This window comes from Diadema setosum, chromosome 19 (assembly GCF_964275005.1).
Source record: "Diadema setosum chromosome 19, eeDiaSeto1, whole genome shotgun sequence".
NCBI classification, from domain to species: domain Eukaryota; kingdom Metazoa; phylum Echinodermata; class Echinoidea; order Diadematoida; family Diadematidae; genus Diadema; species Diadema setosum.
In genome coordinates, this window is record NC_092703.1 from 28549155 (window position 1) to 28569923 (window position 20769).

At 39.9% G+C, this 20769-nt stretch overlaps 1 protein-coding gene across 1 annotated transcript; it reads right to left on the minus strand.

Moving 5' to 3' along the window:
• Positions 1-913: 913 nt before the first annotated feature.
• On the minus strand, positions 914-19624 carry LOC140243121 (uncharacterized). The gene is made up of 14 exons (XM_072322850.1): positions 19516-19624; positions 15849-15953; positions 15122-15235; positions 13877-13993; positions 12276-12426; positions 11411-11511; positions 10796-10995; positions 9975-10089; positions 8924-9063; positions 7149-7310; positions 6014-6166; positions 5373-5543; positions 4270-4447; positions 914-2914 (listed from the first exon to the last, which is right to left on the minus strand). Exons 1-14 carry the CDS (start codon positions 19526-19528, stop codon positions 2772-2774), a joined length of 1863 nt encoding a protein of 620 aa, XP_072178951.1. The 5' UTR covers positions 19529-19624; the 3' UTR covers positions 914-2771.
• Between the last annotated feature and the right edge of the window lie 1145 nt (positions 19625-20769).

Genomic DNA, 20769 nt, shown 5'->3' on the forward strand with positions numbered 1-20769 from the left:
TATAATTGTGCCCTAATGAGAAATAACAAAACTTCAGTGTGCATATAGAACAGGAAACGCAAGTGTTCCCTCATTTTAAAAGAGTGCGGTGACTGAAACGCGCAATCCTCTATTACAGTAACCAATAGCGGAGTGATAATACTCAAAGGGAGAAATCTGATATCGCTTGTACATGAGCTAAAACTACCGTCAAAGTAGCACATTTCACTAGATATACCATCACTATAACCATCATCACCACCACCATCGGCATCACCACCCCCATCATCATCATCATTCATCATCATCACCATCACCATCAACATTATCATCACCATCATCATCACCATTGCCATCATCATCACCATCACCATAACCATCACCATCACCATCACCATCACCATCACCATCACCATCACCATCACCACCACCATCACAACCATCACCATCACCATAACCATAACCATCACCATCACCATCACCATCACCACCACCACCACCACCACAACCATCACCATCACCATCACCATCACCATCACCATCGTCATCACCATCACCATCACCATCACCATCACCATCACCATCACCACCTTCGTCGTCATCATCACTAGCATCATCATCATCATCAGCTCTACAGGAAATAATATCTGCCAATCATCTTGGCATCTGCACGTAATCTCCCCTTTTCCACTACCGCCATCACTGAACATCAACGTCATTGATCATCCATTATCCCCTTTCCTTTTTTTTTTCCTCTTTCACTGATATCTCCCTCCTTATTCAACCACGATCCTCACACTCCACTTATCAGTATCATCGGAGTAATAGAGTCATCCTCAATGCTAAACTTTCACTGAATCATCAGTTATCATCATGAACATCAGTCGCCATAAAAATGGATTATAATCCCAAAGCAACAACAATCAATTACATGTATGGCGCAAATTTATGACTATTTATTCATATGAAAATGTGGTTTTTGTACACAATACCACCAGTTAGTTGAGGATATTTTTGTTTTTAGTTCAAGCTGTCTGACAAGTTCAGATTATGGCAAAGCAGCTTGGATGCGGTACAGAATAATCACCACATCAAGACATCCTATTTTCTTACTTTCAGAGCAAAGGTGACAGGTTTCCTGCTCACAAACTTGAGCCTTGTCTCAGAGACGGCATTGTTCCATTAAAGAAGTCTGTACACAATTACGTCTATGAAAATTTTTCCTTCTGATGCAGTACTTCTTAATTTCAAGCCTGCCGTGAAGGGTCAATATTTTGTCACATGAATGAAATATAATATGAAATTACATTATATCAAAACGAAAAGATAACTATACTTTTCATACTGTATTTTCCATGGAGACGGAACTCTGACCAAACAGTTTAAGTTTTTAAAAGACAGCTACAGTGACATTAAATGGCCGCAGGTGAAGTAGAAATATATTTCTGCAGGTTTTGTGTGTTGCTAGGGAACATGGACAGGGGTTGGGGAGCCCAGGGGCTGTGGGAGGCTGCAGAACTACAAAACAGGAACTGGATGCTCCACAAACACTCTGCGAACTGACCGATGACCTTTTTCTAAACTCTCTCTCTATATATATTTATTTCTTTTAGATTAGAAAAGTATATTGAAGCAGTTCTTGAAGAAATCAATATTGATAAAAAGTTACAATTCCTGAGAAACTTGATGCATGCCACTGACTAGTTATGGTAAGCAAATAGCAAACCATCAATTTTATTACCCCCTAATGACAATTATAAATACATACTGATCATCTTACAGGCCAAGGAAAGTTGGAGGACAACACCATGCTAGAGCAAATTAGGAATGACAATGCACCATACTTTTATCATCATGTGACCGATGATCATATGGTATCACATTACATCATAAAATATTACATACCTGTAAAAATTTTGAACTAACTTCTAAACCTTCAGGACAACAAATACATGTACCTGACATTTATCATGCAGGTCATGGTTGTACATATAAGCATCTTTGGGAAAAAATGGACTTTACACATGTTGTTGTTGTTCTTATTATTATTATTAACTCTATGGGTTACGAAAAATCACAAAGAAAAAAAGTAGCTAAATTTGTTTGAATGCAATTTTGCGTCCAAAGATAATCTCTGACCTTAGATGGGAAAAAATAATGCAGCCAATGTATAGTGCTAATATTAATAATCATATTTTTATGCTTTTGCTCTTTTACCGAAGAGACCGATTCAGTAATATTTTCAATTTCGCTGAATTATTCTTTTTTTGATTGGGTAGAAATGCAGAATAGAAATAATCAATTCAGTCGTTTTGATGAAATACTTCCACACAGCTTGCACACATTTATTTTTGCTACACCAGGAAAAGCCTTTGGAAAAGCCTACTGTTTGTCACTATCAGCCTTTGCTGGCTATTAGGATAAACATACAACTTGATGTAAGTGTATGGGTATACCAATCTAGTCCAAGTCATCACAGGTGGGGGCTGGGGTAGGAGATGGGTAGGCTCGCATGAGATACTTTTAAGTGACATTTCAGAAGAGCCGTTTGTTCTCCCTAGATATCAATGAAAAGAATTAAATATCAAATCATCCCCTGTCACTTCCAAGCCCACGTTACAAGAGTGCGCCACCACCGAGGCATGCATTTCTTTTTCTTTTTGATCCAGCGGTCCTGTGGTCTCTCTCTGGGTGTGGAAAGTACCGTAGTTTCAAGCTGTCCGTGAATGCATACGTTGGGGGGGGGGGGGGGGGAGGGAGGTTGCTATGTATCAACGGAACCTCCGCAGGCGTTATCTGGAGAACTGCCTCCTGTCCTTGCCCTTGGAGGGCATCGGGCGATAGATCTTGGTCTTCTGCGCCATCTTCTGGTTGAGCTCGGCGTAGCTGAACTTCCGCTTCGCCATCTTCTGCGGCTTCTTGCTGGAGTTCACCACTGGTGCGGCGACAATGAGGAAGAGGGAAAAAGGTCGGGGTCAAGGAAGTTACCTCACTCTTTGTGTTTAGTGCAAGAGAATATACTGTAAAACATGAAATATTCGCGGCACGAAATTTTCGCGAATTGGAGCCGACGGCCTTTTTCGCGGCAAGAAATTTTCGCGAATTGCCTCTTGCGTTCAATGCATATAATGTAGATAAGAAATTTCGCGTGCATTTTAATTTCGCGAATCTTGGCGCTCGCGAAATTCGCGAAATTAAAATGCACGCGAACATTTCTCGTTTTACAGTACATTGACACACTATGTTTTTGGAGGTCTGTTGTTCTGTAAGACCACATTACACAACAAGTTTACCCCACATATCTGCCATCACTTCACTCTATTGCACCCCGCCTAGTAACAACTTATTCTAAAAAAAAAAATTGCCACCCTGGCTTCTAGAATATTTCATGAAGACCCTGAGATGTAGAAAACACTGAAATACATCACAAGGCTTCTTCAAGGAGATCAGGATCTAATGGCAAAGTGGAAATAAGCACTTTATTCTACAAGCTTGGCCAGACTATGATTCTTTTTCCTCTACTCATCAAATGAACCAATGAATGAATGAATGAATATGAATGAATGAATGAATGAATGAATGAATATGAATGAATGAATGAATGAATGAATGAATGAATGAATGAATGAATGAATGAATGAATGAATGAATGAACGAACGAATGAATGAACAAAAGGATGGATAGATGAATGGATAGATGGATGGATGAATGAATGAATGAATGAATGAATGAATGAATGAATGAATGAATAAATGAATGAATGAATGGATGGATGGATGGATGGATGGATGAATGGATGAATGAATGAATGAATAAATGAATGAATGGACGAATGGATGGATGAATGAATGAATGAATGAATGAATGAACAAAAGGACGGATAGATGGATGGATGGATGAATGAATGAATGAATGGATGGATGGATGGATGGATGAATGGATGGATGGATGGATGGATAGGTAGGTGGATGGATGGATGGATGGATGAATGGATGAATGAATAAATGAATAAATGAATGAATGAATGAATGAATGAATGAATGAATGAATGAATGAACAAAAGGACGGATAGATGGATGGATGGATGAATGAATGAATGAATGAATGAATGAATGGATGGATGGATGGATGAATGGATGGATGGATGGATGGATAGGTAGGTGGATGGATGGATACATGGATGAATGGATACACGGGTGAATGAATGAATGAATAAATAAATGAATAAATGAATGAATGTCTGAATGAATGCATAAAATAAAATTCTCTCTACTAAAGTCAAAGGATACTCAGGTCTACACTGGGAGGCACTTTGAACCCAAATGACCTCGCAACCTTCTGCAGGTCCAGCGTGTTGATGTCGTAGATCTTCTTCAGGCTGTGGGCGTCGTAGGAGCGGACGTAGCCCTTGTAGGCCTCTTGGGCCGACCGATGCAGGAAGTAGTTCTTCTCAATCAGCTTCTCCAACTGCCGGAAAGAAAGCCAGGAATTAGTTAAAATCAGAAACAGCCTCTTCTTATGCTTTCTTTCTCTCTTTCTCTCTCCCTCCAATTTAGAAAAAGAAAAACAATTTACAAATGAGCAATTTGATACATGCCTCTTCAATCAGATCTGCAAATAAGAATGATACCAAATAAAAAATGGGAAAAAAAGGATGACGCTTTGATGCTCACCTTTTCAAAAGGGGTGTAATAGCAAAGGGGTCACCATTATACATGTAAGGGCAGCCCCGTGACGTCAGCACTAATAACACGGTATAATAATCAGTGTTTACACTTTCATAAACACAGAAAGTCAATTGATATTCACGAAATCAACAACTCATAAAAGCATTGTCTGCATATAATCATCAAGGTGAAAAATCACAAATTTTTCTGCTGAAAATGGATAACGCATATTTCTCATTCAATGTGCATGGTTTACGATTGCGAATTCAACCTCTCAAATTATTGTTCTTACTGGTTCAAATTTGCAGAATATTACATTCACAAGGTGTATATAGCATATACAGTAAACTTCCAAGCATGTTCTGCCATTGCCATTACCCCTGCATTGCCGGGGACGAATTCATTCACCTGAGTGAAAAGGGATACATACAACATTTGACACCTTATTCTCTCTGGGTGTGAGTTTGAACCCATGATCTTCAAAGAAAAAGTCTAAAGCCCTATCCACTCCACCTCCGCGTGACAATGGGAGGGGGGTTGGAGGCTCGCAGAGACGCGAGGACGAGTCCCAAGTATACTCCGGCAAGTGTCTATGGGAAATGCCTGTTGTAGCAAAATCAGCCCGTCCTCAATGGGTTAAATTATATACTCTGTGAAGGCCAAATATTTCTACAATGTGGGAAAAATTTAGTTAACCATTGTGGTTGACGGATGGAATATCCTACCTGAGACTGGATGTTGGATACTTTGCTCCAGCTGAACTCAAACTCGTTGAGGGGCACCTTGGCATGCTTCAGGTATCGGATGAATCCAAGCTCCTCGGGTCGCAGGATCAGGAGGGCGTGACCTTTGCCCTTTAACCCCCGGGCAGTCCGACCAACTCTGTGGATGTACTCCTGTAGACACACATACGCAACACACAAAAATAATTGAAGTTCCCATTGCCACAACTAGGCATTATACAAATGTGCTGAACATACTCAGAATGAATGTGCACTGGTAGCGGGGTACTAGACACTGCATAGATTCATTCTGATATCACCACAATTCCAATTGTCAAAATACAAAGAAACTCAATGCACAATTGGGACAAGAATTTATCACACAGCCTGACAACAACTGATACTAAAAGTAGGCTCTCTTCAAATGGTGTGTTGCTGAAGTGGCAACAGTGATATGCTCTCAGAAAAAGTGGATATGTAGGTGTTTTTCCCCTCTTTAAAATTTTCTTTAAAATTGAAAATATTTTGCTTGTATAGAATCTTTGAAAACTGGCATCTAAGTAGTTATACAAAATCTGTAAAATATAGGCAAAGTATATTTTAGCTAACTGTCAGTGATTGGGGAGATGCCATTGACCCCTCACCTTTGGGTCATCTGGAGGGTCGTACTGGACGATCCAGTCGACCGCTGGAATGTCCAGCCCCCTGGCAGCCACATCTGTGCAGAGCAAGATGGCCGTCTCTGCGTTGCAGAAGCGGAAAAAGGTCTGCGTCCGCTTGCTCTGCTTCTGTTTCCCCTGTTGTCAGAAACAACATCAAAACTCAATAATAACAGCATAGAAATTGTAGGAATAATAATGTCAATGATACTACTGATCATCATCATCATCATCATCACTACCATCATCATCACCACCAACTGAGCCAACTCACCAGGGCGGTGAGTTGGCTCAGTCGGTAGTGCATCTGCCTAACGATCACGCGGCCCGGGTTCGAACCCGAGTCTGGACTGAGCAATGTTGTGTGTAAACATACCGTCCCCTCTAGCAAGAGGCAAAACACTTTGTCCCTCGGATAGGACATAAAATGGAGGTCCCGTGTATGAGAGAGTCACAGCTCATGCACGTAAAAGATCCCGCTTCATTCATTCACCGCAAAGAGCAGGGTGTCTAACCCGGTGAAGTGGTCCCACCCCACATCCAACTGGACCCCATGGAAGACCAGCTTAGTGTAGCTGAATATGGGCTATCCAGCCATCTTCACAGATGGAAAATGAACAACAACAACAACAACATCATCACATTTATCATCATCAATATTATAATACAATCAACCTTGCTTAATTAAAACTTGCATAGATCAAATATATTCGCCCAAGTCGAAAGTCTTTTCAAGTCCTCTTCTCTTTATATTGTATTGATTTTAATTCCTTGTAGGTCGAAGATTCAACTTTAAAGGCAAGGTTGACTGTAACTTGGAATAACACTAATATTACTACCACTAAGCATAATAAATGTAAATGATTACATCAAAGATGTGGAGGAGACAGAAAAACACAAAATCAAATGAACAAGAGGGAGAAAAAGGTGAAGAAAACACCGACAGTAACATCACAAATGCCACTATAAAACCAAACATGTACTACAGTACAGTAGTACTTAACTGTTTGACTATAACAAGATTTCGATACAATGAAAGAATGCTGCTGGTCCTGAGGACTTCATTATAACGGGAGTGCACTGTACGTTAAGTGTGGTGGAGGATCACATGACTACTCACATGAATAGCCATGACCGGAAGGTCGATGTAGTTGAGCAGCTCGCTGTGGTACTTGACCGACATACAGGAGGAAAAGAAGACCATGACCTTCTTGTTCCGATTCTTCTTCAGGAAGGTGAAGAGGAGGAGGAAGCGTTTCTCCGACGGACAAACCACGTAACCCTGGAAACGGAAACGTGGGGGCGAGATGACATGAGCGATGATGCGTTACTCTATATACGCTATATATTTAGCGAGTCTAAATTTTTGCGAATCGGGACTTCCCAATGATCATGGAGTACATTACTGAATGGAGAAAGGTATTTTATGTGCATGTCTATTCATGTCACATTCATTTTGGGATCATAGTCTTTACTTTTGCGTGTCTTTAAATTTGCGAATAGCACCCGACTAGTGAAATTTGCAAAAAATAAAAACCTTGCAAAATATTTGGCATATACGCTGTCTTCTGCTGATTTACAGGTAATTCTGAAGGGGGCAGGAAGAGATTGTCGCATGCAAGATTTAGCCATATGAGGGAACCAGCAAAAAACACCTTTTTGTAATTACCTGCAGTGTTGAAGGTCATATAGTGGAACCTCATTACAACAAGATTAGATATATGGAGAGACCTAAATTCCTAATGTAATGATCCCCAAATTCAAAGCACTCCTCACAGAATGTACATTCAGTGTTACACACTGTCTAGCAATGTGGAATGTACACACAAAAGGGAGCATTCTTCATACAACTCACGATCAAGGCACTGTAAAAGAATTACACTCATCATTAACCCTATTCTAACTGGGCTATTTGAGACCAAGTTTTTACTGAGGGGGGGTCAATTTGACCCCCCCTTCAGATCTCGGCCGCCAATCGCGCGATCACCGCAAAATTTTGCCTGAAGATAGAGCTGGATGTCAACTACAAGATTACATGGTCATACAGTAGAAAAATATTGCCTTTCTATTTTTAATAAATTAATTATGCAAATTTGTGCATGAAATCATATTTTCACCTATAACTCCATTAAAAAGACTGGAGGATTGCTAAATTTTTGTGTCAGAATTCCTCAAGACACATCAAACAATTTGCATGTGAAAAAATAGCACAATCGAAATCAATTTCTTTTGTTTTTTATTGTTTTGTTAATTTCTTATTTATTTTATTGTTTTTTCGACCTTTTGATTTCTATTGTTTTTTGGCCAAAATTTGTTGCAGGCACTTTTTCAGGCTTATCTACACTAGAATTGATTAGTTTTAATGGTTAAAAGTTGAAATAATCTAATTTATATCAGTTTAACCAAAAAACACAATTTGCATTGGATTTGCACACGATATCATGAATTTGAGCTGTTTTTTGGTTGACATGCATATGCAGAACATTACGTAACTTCAAAACGGTGTACCCGGACGTCGCGAATTTGGTCTCAAAATATGCGGGAGACTTCAATGAAAAAAGTCGTGAAACGACGCGGCAAAATCTTTGCGCGTTGCGAAATCGTGGCGCGAAACGTCGAGGGGGGGGTCAATTTGACCCCCCCCCCAGTTAGAATAGGGTTAAAGGATTATGGCATTGGAAATCAGCCAACATGTTTTAATCATATGCAAATTACCAGCATACATGTATACATCATTTGGCAGTGTAGTATTTGATATCTACAAACATCATTTTCATTTGTCATTTCTGAATCACAGCTTTATCTAAGTAAGATTCAGTCTGTGGGACAAGTAATGTGCATCATACACCCATGATTATTTCCACAGTCATCAGGCCATGTGCTTCCCTGTCATACCTGTTCCAAGCCGTCGACAGTGGCCGTCTCCTTGTGGTCGTCGACGCCAACATAGACCGGCTCCTTCTTGAGCGAGATCCTGGCCAGGTCTTCCGTCTTGCGCGTCTGGGTCGCAGAGAACAGCGCCGTTTGCCGCCTCTCTGTGAGGTGTGTGAACATAGTGACGTTGGCATGACTGAGAATCTGTGCTGCTAGATGGCTTCAAGACCGATTATAAAGAACAGGACTCTTACTAATCCCCTTGCCTATATATCCAGGGCAATCAAGACTCAATGGTGGGCAAGCAATAAAATTGAGTCCTTGCCTACACGAAAACTTGAGCAACTGGAAGAAACATTTTTTTTTTTTTAATGGCCTAAATGATGCAAATTTTATTTCATCATTTTAGTGATATAACATTTCATCGATAAATAAGGGGAAGGACATTTGCATCAGACATCCTATGTGTAGCCGTCTGCTGCCTACCCCAGAACCTGGGAAACCTGGAGCAGAAAACTAAAAACAGTATCGAGTCTAGTCAAGTCTCATGAATTCATTCATCTCTTATCACTTGGATTATCAACGTCACTGCATAAGCATCGGTCTCCTCAAAACTCCACTCAGACTTGTGAGAACCAAGATTTCAAACAGCCAGCCCCTCCCCCCGGTGTACCCTCCCTCAGGAGTGCCCTCCCCTGAATGGTCATACTATGAAATCTAATACACAGATCTGTACATATATACTGCAAAATGAGGAATGTTTGTGAGCATCTTAATTTCGCGAATTTCGCAAGAGCCAAGATTTGCAAAATTAAAATGCAAGCGAAGGCTCTTGTCTTCACTATATGCATTGAATGCCAGAGGCACTTCACGAAAAGTTCATGCCGTGAATGAGACTGTCGGCTCCAATTCAAGAAAATTCAATGCCACTAAAATTTCATGTTTTGCAGTGGTCATATATCAGAGGTCAAGCTACAGCAACCTGCATCACCTTGTCACTTGTTGCCATGGAGACAAGAACGGAACTACATCAAGGAACCTGTGGGATGACACATTTAAACTTGACACTCACTTGGCAAGAGTTTGATGATCTGTTTCATCTCCTCCTCAAAACCAACATCCAGGATCCGGTCGGCCTCATCGATAATCAGGCACTGGAGGTTCTTGTACATAAATTGAGGTGTGTTCTGCAAAACAAAAGGATCAAGATTATCTTGTCAAATTTTGTACAGACATACAATTGTATACCTATCTACGTACATATACAGAGAGATTTGAGGGAAAGAGAAAACAGAAGAGAGATGGGGAGAAAGGAAATCCTCCTTCCTTTATTTTTCTTTTTCTTTTTTTTTTTGGTAGGGGTGTATGGGGGGAAAGGGGAAGGAGAGAGGCTCATTCAAAAGACAGTGGCTCCTGTTTGTCACTGTGTTCACATGAGTGAATTCAGCTGCTGAGAGCTCTTCCCTCACTTGGATCATCCACATGCTACCTCAAACTGTCAAGTTTGCCAGTGACAAATTGCATCACTTCTCACCTTTGTCTTGTCTGATGTACTGCTTTGTTTCCATTCAATAACTGTCAAGTGCGAAAAAAGAAATACGGCTACCCTGGCAACAGGTACCACAACACTAGCTTGTCACATTACAGCACAATATCTAATGAACTTGAGTCACCGAAGTATGTCAAACTTGTTAATATTAAATTTGCAATGTCTATCAGTTTGTTTATTGCAATGGTACCTGAAAATCATGCAATGATATTCTAAGGACTGCATGACTAGGATGCCTCATGCTGACTTTTAGAAGCATCTGAGGCCAAAATGCCAACAAAGCAGGGTTCTGGAGTCAATTCCAACCAGAGCAGGACACATCCGTTAGTCTTTGCACCCCTCACCTGCAGGTGGTCCAGGAGACGCCCCGGCGTGGCTACCAGGATGTTGATCCCCTTGCCCAGCTTTTTGGCCTCGGTGGCGCGGTCTGTGCCCCCCATGCTGAGCCCAAAGGTGTGGTAGTGGTGCTCCAGCAGCTCCTTCAGCACTCCATAGGTCTGCATGGACAGCTCCCTCGTGGGCGAAACGATGATCACGCCCGTTCCTGCGGGTCCAACAAGAATCAAAACTGGTTTGACATGGAGTATGTGAATGAGTACTGAGTAGAAGCACAGACTACTGGCCTTTTGCTATGTAGTTATCTTAATGGAATGACAGGCAATACTTTTTTAACTTTAAAATCAAGGTTTCTTATATCAAATGCCACTTGTTAAAGGGTAAACCTGTCTATGATACAATGCAGGGGCGGATACAGGAATTCTGTAAAGGGGAGATACCTTTGCAAAATTAAAGGGGGGTGCAAGCACCCCCCCCCCCCCGCCATTTTTTCTTTTTATTTCTTTTGTTTTAACCAGAAATAAAGAGGGGGCACACCCGGTGCACCCCCCTCTGTATGCCACTGCATCGAGTTCATGAATTAACAATACTGTTCAGAGAGAGTTTTCTGAGGTTTTACTTACCATTTCTTGGCATAAATTTGAGTTTGTACATGAGTTCAATGGCAGGTATGAGGAATGCTAGTGTCTTGCCACTCCCTGTCTTTGCAGCAGCCAGAATATCCCTGTAAGTAAGCGTACAATCATCAGGGTTATGCTCTCATTGTTTAGGTTGAGGTTATGCTCTCATTGTTAAAAGATTCAATGCATCAATAGTATATTTTAATGTTCTATTTTTTATAGTCTCAAACATACCTCTTCATTTCATTAGTATTTCAGTTTAATTAGTTACGATATATCGTTTGATGATGTGTTGAATTGTTACTTGATTATCAGTCATTTTTTTTTTTTATGTGATCTGTTTGTTATTCTTGTCGTGTTATGCTGTTATCTTGCCAGTGGAGGAAGATTTTCTGTATTTTTTTAGATCAGACAATAAATGATTGAATTGAATTGAATTGAATTGAATTGAATTAATCATATAACATAAAATGGCCAGCACAGATGTCATAATCCCACATGAACTGATATCTTGCCATAATCTACACTGCAATATCCACAGTGTGTATACATAATGACACAATCTTTGTTGCTTCAAATTTGGTATTAAAAAAAAAATGATGGGAGAAAAAACAAAAATGGAGACTGTGGCATCTAGAAAATGTGCAAACTGGCACATGTCTATGTAGCTTAATCAAATAAAAATGTCTTCTTCTTTTTTTAGGCAGTGATATTACATCCTTTGCAGGTTGGATGGGGTGAGAGTCAAGAGACATGCTTATAAGAAAGGGATGGCCATAGGAGAAGGATCAAAATAGAACATCTATGTCATCACAAAATCTCTCTCATGACAGCAATCAATCTACACAATCGATCTGAGCAGACTCACTTTCCCTCCAGCATGTGTGGAATGGCCTTGGACTGGATCTCTGTCATGTGGGTGAACCCCATGTCGGCCACGCCCCTCAGCGTCAGCTCCGAGACTCTGTCGGCCAGCGAGGCAAAGCTGAGGTCCGACGATACTGCGCTCGTACCTGGCACTGGGAAAACACAATGCCATAATTCTTGTATTTGTTAAATCTATACAAATTTTGATGTGATTACTGTTCATGCTCTTGGATATCGTTCACATTTGTCTTGAGTGATGGCATCTACAGAATCTAGAATTTAACTGAAACAAGAAAACCGATCTTACAATTACATCAAATATTATGGTGCAGTATCCCTCAGGCTTGAAAGACAGGATTCTGTCAAACAATACGGTAAAATCTCTGGCCATATTCGTAGTCAAGCTTACCCAAATCAACTGTAAACAAGGAAAAGTAGAAATTACGCGGTGCGTAATATATGTCCCCGCCGGAAGTAGCATTTTGTAGCAAAATGTACAATACAGGTCAAAAATCAAGGTCAAAGGTCAAAGAAGTCAAAGGTCAAAATTCTGTGTAGAAGTTTTGAAGCCCTCACCTAGTGCCATCACATAAAGCAAACAGAATCGAAATCGGGTAAGAAATGGCGAAGGAGTAGCATTTTGTAGCAAAATGTACAAAACAGGTCAAAAATCAAGGTCAAAGGTCAAAGAAGTCAAAGGTCAAAATTCTGTGTAGAAGTTTTGAAGCCCTCACCTAGTGCCATCACATAAAGTAAACGGAATCGAAATCGGGTAAGAAATGGCGAAGGAGTAGCATTTTGTAGCAAAATGTACAATACAGGTCAAAAATCAAGGTCAAAGGTCAAAGAAGTCAAAGGTCAAAATTCTGTGTAGAAGTTTTGAAGCCCTCACCTAGTGCCATCACATAAAGCAAACGGAATCGAAATCGGGTTAGAAATGGCGAAGGAGTAGCATTTTGTAGCAAAATGTACAATATAAGTCAAAGGTCAAGGTCAAAGGTGTTGACTGAAATTCTGTGTAGAAGTTTCAAAGCTCCCATGTAGTGCTATCATATACAGCAAACAGAATCAAAATTGGCTCATAAATGACAGAGAAGTAGCAAATTGAAGATTTTGATCACACACGGACGCACACATGGATGGACACACGGACGGACGGACGGACGGACACACACACGTACGGAGCCCGTTTCATAGTCCCCTGCTCGAACTCGTTCGGCGGGGACAAAAAGCTGAAAATACTTCACTGCTCACCTGCATAAAGCCCCAAATGTACTGTATTCCCCTTAACAGACATGATCAAATGTGGATGAGTAAACAAGGTAAATGTACCATGCAATGTTTGAGATCCTTCCTCAGTACTGATTGCTTCAGCTTTTCTGACATCAGTTATGAGTCTTAATATATCTGAATCAATTCAATAGCAGCTTTTTTTACTTTTTACCTTTGGATTTTACTCCTCTCTCAGTTAGCATTCATTGTACCTTAGTTCCATTAAACATAAAGTTCTAAATATTTGAACAGAGAAAGCTGAAGCAATGCTTGTACACAATGACAACACCATTTCATTTTTACTCCTTCCAATTCATTGCAAACCCTTACACTCTGCTTCTGCAGCAATGTCTTCTTCAGTGTCATCGTCATTCTCATCATTCTCCTTCTCTTCCCCATCATCCAGGGCTTCTCTGGACTCCTCAGTTTTCCTCATTTTTGCAGCATCTGTAGAAAGTTGACACCTTGCATCAGATTTATCAACTTTCACTCTATTAACAGACTTCTAAGCATTATTTTTTGCCTTTATTCATGGTAAAATAGGTACATGTAAAACGTATTTGAGAGAGATCACACAATAAGTCATTTTGCATTGCCTTATCATTAACTTGCAGGGGCCGCGGAAGCGGGGGGGCTGGGGGGGCTGCAGCCCCCCCACACTTTTGGTTCGTTTAAAAAAAAAAAAAAAAAAAAAAAAAAAAAATCGGAAAATAAATCGAAAAAAATCACAACACTCATGAATTTCAATTCCTTAGATTCTTCCCGTCTAAGCGGGGGGGGGGGGGGGGGGGGGGGGGGGGGGGTCTTGACCTTGCCACCCCCCCCCCCCCCCCTCCCCCCGGTCCCGCAGCCCCCCCACACTGAAAAACGTTCCGCCTTGGTAAAATTGTAATAAAACACGTAACACGCATAGTTTGCCTGGGACAAAATGACATACTATTGATGAAATCATGACTCAATGTCAAGTGTACATGTAGGTCACTAGTAACAATGCGTTGACTGACATGACTGCAAATACATGATTGTATACCATGCCTAATTTTCTTCAAAGTAACTCTGCTGAGTTTGGCAACACTTGTTCATTCTCTTTTCATCATTAGATATATAACATTGAAATTACTTAGTAAACTTGTGTCCTAACAGGCTATTTGGGATAGCAGTGTTGCAAGCTAACCATAATTAGCATTTGGTATGATAACACCAATGTTCTGCAAACTTCTAAAACATAAATGCATAGGACTCTTGTAATAATGGAAATATTGCTGACTGCTACGCATTACTCTGATCTCTGAGCTTCATTACAGTTAATCTCCAAATCAAACCAGAAGTCAATATATTGTCCTGTGTCACTACTTATATAAAGGTGACATTTTTAATAGCGTAAAATGATAGTTTTACAACTTTCACTTAAATTAAAGGTACAGAAAGATATTAAGAAATCAAATCATGTTGGATGGCAGACGCCAAATGACTTTGATAACGCTCTCTTGTGAAGGTATTGGCAAATGACTAAGATTACTAGGTATGTAATCATGTCCACTACAAAACAGATTGATGATTACATTACAGTTGTACCTTGAGGTTCAGCTGCTGATTCAGCTTTCCTCTTCATCTTCTTCTTTTTCTTCTTGACACTTTGTGAGACAGGCTCCTCTTCTTTTACCTCGTCCTTGGCCGTGTCTGAATTCTCTGAATGGTATCACAGAATTGAGGAGATTTAATAAACCGCCAGTGTGGTAGCAAGCAAGCAAACACACAAACAAAAAAGCAATATATATACACACTTCTGGAATGTCTGAACGTTCAGGTTGCAACCCTGTAACCTACATTGTAATGTACACTGTACTTCTCCAATGTGTGAAAAGTCCTGTATGTATTAGGTACATACAAAGATATCAGTAGCCTGCCTATTACATGTGCATTTACAAGATCTTATACTTTTCCCCCATATAAATATTTGCCAGTAAAAGGTTATTACAAAATTATATTATTCATGTTTCTCCAGACAAAACATGAACAATTGAAAAAAAAAAAAAAAAACACATAAAATTTCTTTGCATCGCTTATGAGAGCTTCTGCTTCTTTAAAGTCTCGCACTGGTACAGCATTGAGAACTTCAGAACACTGGTTGAAAATTTCCTCTTTCGTAATTCTTTTATTCTTCTAAAGGCTCTGATCTTATTGACATATGTCAGTTACAAAGCAACATGGACACAGTTGACAGTTGACTTTGGACTTTCGGAATGAAACATCACGCACTGTGAATGACACGACAGCAAAATAAGGCTGAAAGCAAACAAACCTTGCAATTTTTGCTTCTTTTTCTTCTTCTTTTTTACTGATGGTTGTGGAGTGGTGGCAGGATTTGTTCCCAAGGCATCACCTATCTCTTCTTCATGCATGTTGTCTAGAGGGAGGACAAAAAGCATTTAAAAATATATTTGTAGTTAATGAGTAAAGTCTGGTGTTGTTAAACTGTGCAGCATACATGTACAGTATTTCTCATGACATCAGCTTCCCAACATGTCTGACATTGTGTACCATTGTACCAGAGCACAAGATATTTTGGCGCGAGTACCGGTAATTTTTTTGCGCCCAGTCAGGTGAGATGGATTTTGCATGTTTTTAATTCCGTGAAATCAGGACATTAACTACATTGCACTGGGACATATGGCTTGCAAATATATTTGCGTGCTTTTATTTTCGTGCTAACGTCTGGTTGCGCGAAATGCGTGAAAATTTCCACACCGTGAAAATTTCCACTTTTACAGTTATCTGACCACATGTATACAGACATGTTTTTTACAGTCTGTCTTAAGGAAAATGAAACCCAAATAGACGGTCTATATGTGACTTGAGGGAATGCAGCAATACCTTGTAGAAGAATACATCACTGAAGGTTTTAGGAAAATCACACGATCCATTAAAACATTATGACTTTTTCAACTTTGGTGCTGCCGTCAAATATCTTGTGACATTATGGAGTCTATGGAAGAATGTTGGGTTTTTTTTTTCTATAATCTGTTCACTTAATTTTTTTTTTTTTAAAGAATTTTTCATACATGACATGACATCATGTCCTGTAACTACATGTACTGTACATTATGTGATTATGTAGTACAAGAAGAATTCTAGAGTCTAGTCTTCTCATCCAGTGATGGTTGCACTGAAACTTTAACACTTCATAACTTTTCATCAGAATGTCCCACTTTCCTCAAGCTTTCTGTGATGTGTTTTCTTAGTTTTGCTGCATTCACTCAATCCAATCCACACCTTATTTGGGTTTCATCTTCCATTAACTGTTTCAGCAAACTCAGCATGCTCAGCAGGCACTCTACTACCGAGTCTCGGCAAGAGTTCCTTTTGAGACAGCCATCCAAAAGTGAGTGCGTGCATCCGTGCATATCGCAAGCAAGGTAGGTTACATTTGTAGGTAGAGTTGTATAGATCTGCACTTATTTAGTACTAGTGTGATTGGGGTGGCTGTCTCAAAAGGTCTTTCCCTAGTCTCTGCTCATCAGCATGGTATCGTTTACAACTTCCAAGTGTAGATTAGATGATGCCATATCATGGCATGCCTTAATGTATCAAGTCAAGTTGTAAAATTTAGTCATGTAGTACAGTCTATTCAGTATATTACCTAGATCTAGCTAGGCCCTTAGCCTAGGTCCTAGCCTTTAACGTTAGGCCTTGAATCCAAATAAAAATGTAAGATTTAAATTATAAAGAAGCAATTTAGAAATCAAGTTCCAGTGGCAGTGCTAACTGGGCCGGGTCTACAACATACTTGCCAACATTTTGAAATCCTGAAGAGCTAGATTTTGCCAAGGGAGCGAAGCGACCAAGCCCGAGCGCGCTTGCGCGTGAGGGGGGGGGGGGGGGGAGGGTGTGGGAGGGGGGTGTCCCCCCTCCCACGGTGTGGACTTTTTTTGTTTTTCAATATCAAAATATGAGATTTGGTGCATGCTTTTTAACCTTTTTAAAGGGTTCCTGGTATTGATAAAGAAATATATAATTCATGTAAATTTATGAACTATTTTGTAGACTATGCATATAAAAATGAAACCAGATATATTGGTAAATAATTTTTGTAGGCTAAGCATATATGTGAAAAAAGTATTCAAACATATTGGCAAATAATTTATCCCCCTATACATATAGTGTCTTTTCTATTGTGGAGCTAGTTTGATGAATAAGACATAATGTTGCCCTCACCAAATCTAAATTAATTAGCAGATGACCTGGCTGTGAGATTCCTGTACGTGGCAGATTTTGCTCTCTTCTGCAGTGTTTTGGAGGGTTTCCATTCGTAGCATTCACTCTTGCAGAACGTGAGCTACCAAAACATTTACGCGTGGTTCTAGCTACACGTACACGTGTACAGTAAGTCTTGCACGCACGTAGATAATAGTGCGCCACTGCAGTGTGCATACATGTGTGCATATTAGAAGGCTGAATACGACGTTTTTGAGGAACGAGTTCCTTGAAATTCTAGCTTATTTTAGGGAATCAACGCACAATGAAGGGAAAATATGACTTCCATTTCATTTTATGGTAGGTTTGTTACAAAATTGGTAGATCAGAAGAGAAAATCGGTAGCCGGTCAAAACCTCTAAAAAGCAGTAGTCTACCGCCCAAAGCGGTAGAGTTGGCAAGTATGCTACAATGTCTAGATCTACATAATCCACGTCCAGAAAGAGGGACACAACATGAAACATGCTACAAACAGGGCTGCCAACTCTCACTCATTGAGAGTGAGACTCACTCATTTTGGTCCTTTCTCACTCTAAAACTTTATTTCATTTGCATGCATTTCTATAACTATACACAGCCCAGTCGCTGTACATGGTACGTCGCGACAAAGCTGTACGCGCGCGACCACCAATCACTAGGAGAGCGACGTAATCGTATCACGATAGCTTTGACTTTTGATACTTACGATCATTTTTGTCACCTCAAACTCATCAAGTATACTCTTCAATATTTACTCTACATCTGATGCTATATATATTCAAATGTACGTAATGAAACTTACCGAAATTGATCATCATATCCAGCATGTCCACACCGTACACAATCTTTCACGCCAGGCCAAGCTTAGATATCGGGTGGTCACGTGATGTGAATGCCCTTTCAAAAGGTCGTGCTGTCGACCGTGCTGCTACACTCAAGCAGCGTACGCACGGTTACTAGTATACAGCTATAAACTGTACTGGGCTTTTTCAACGCACACGCGCTCGCTCTGGAGCACATCCGGTCACGCATGCGCATAAGTCAAGGCGCCATTTTGAATCCTGCAACGACGAAGCCCGACGGTCAGGAATTGCGCCAGAAAGTGTCATTTATTTGTTCCACGGACTTATCGCAAGTGGTCTCCATGGACCCAGTGTGGCGAACTATTCTTCTGTAATTGACAATAGAAACATGCATTTAACGTGAGTAAAGTATTCTGTTTAAAGGAGAAAAGTATACATGTTCCTAAGTTTTGTAGTTGTGTTGAGGTTCCTCACTTCGAGGCTGCATGCCGTGCTCGTCAGACGCTGTTTTCGCATAGCGTAACAGTGTCTGGTCGGGCTAGCATTTCTATTGATCTCACTTATTTTGACTCCTAAAATACGGTACTGGTATTGGCCTAGAATGGGAGTCTCAGCTCACTCTCAACTAGTTTCCAATGTTGGCAGCCCGGTACAAATATTCATCAGAATACATTTCACAAAGCAGCAGTAGGCTCTAACCTGTTAGTGTATTAGAAATTCGCACTGGGTTTAGATTCTATTGATTTTTAAAGGGTCGAGCACGAGGCGCACTGCACTACAGCGTTTCTCACACACATTATTTTCCATACATGGGACCATGGCAAAACACCTGGCTTCACAAAAACCCAAAGGTTCACGCAACTTGTAGTCGTGCTTGAATATCAACCAAGACTGTAAATATAAAAAGAACGTAAGCCTTCATAGATATCTTACCTGTTGCTGTCATTTACACTCAACAGAGTTGTCACCTGATATTTAGCATCAAAGTAATTCGTCGTATCTGGAACCACTTCTGGCGTCTAAGAGAACTGCAACAAGGCCGAAACCACATGTGTAATATGTATACACTAGTACACGTGTAGTGTGTGTAGACAGCGAAACACCAAAATTGCATGCATTGCATGACATTGTGCGTCGATGAATGGAAGGTGGCGCTAGACCGTTTAGTGATAAAAGGAACGAAACTCTACCTAACCATGATTCCGAAATTATACTCGTTCCTTTTATTGTATTTTCATTATCGGACCCATCATTACTGAATAACTCTTCGTGCACTTTCTCACACTCACAGTCTGTCTAGATACAATGTAGGCCTATTTGTTTTTATAAGTTTTCATTGTTTTTGTTTTCATTGTCACCGCCATCGTCCTAGTTGTAAACTTTGTGATAATCATTATTACAGTTTATCTTTGTCTACAACAAGGACTGCAGGTCGAGTAATCTAGCATACTTGGTAAAAGACGATTTTGCAGAAGTCAGAAGGCACAATATTCTGTTTATTTGCTTCAACAAGCATTTATCAAGTGCAGCAATAACAAAAAAGCCAACATCATATATCTGCCAAATGTATGCCAAATGTTTAGAATGAGAAAATTTATAGCCATTATGTTATCAAAATCGTAAAATAGGCCCTATCAAAACCTCCTAATAACTAGGCCTACGATCCGGCTGTGAATGGTAACATAAGGCGACATCAAAATAAATACAAAATAAAAAAAGGTGAAAACCATTTTCCCTCTTCTTCCTCCTCCTCGTCTTTCATTGTTTTTTCAAAAAGGCCATTAATGTAATGCATTCTTGACTCAAATGTAAATCGATAAAACATTACATTATCATGAACGATGTTGAAGTGGTGTTCTGGAGGAAATTATTCTTTTGAAGTACACTTTAAATCGCAGCTAGGATCATAAAGAAAAAGACAGGAGGAACAATGTCATTCTACTATATACTTCTACTACTACTACTTACTACTTCTACTACTACTACTACTACTACTAACTACTACTACTACTTCTACTACTACTACTACTACTACTACTACTACTACTACTACTAAGTACTTCTACTTACTACTTCTACTACTACAATTAACTACTACTGCTACTAGTATTACTACTGCGACTTATTATTATTATTATTATCATTACCATTATTGTTATCCTTATTATTATTATCATTATCATTATT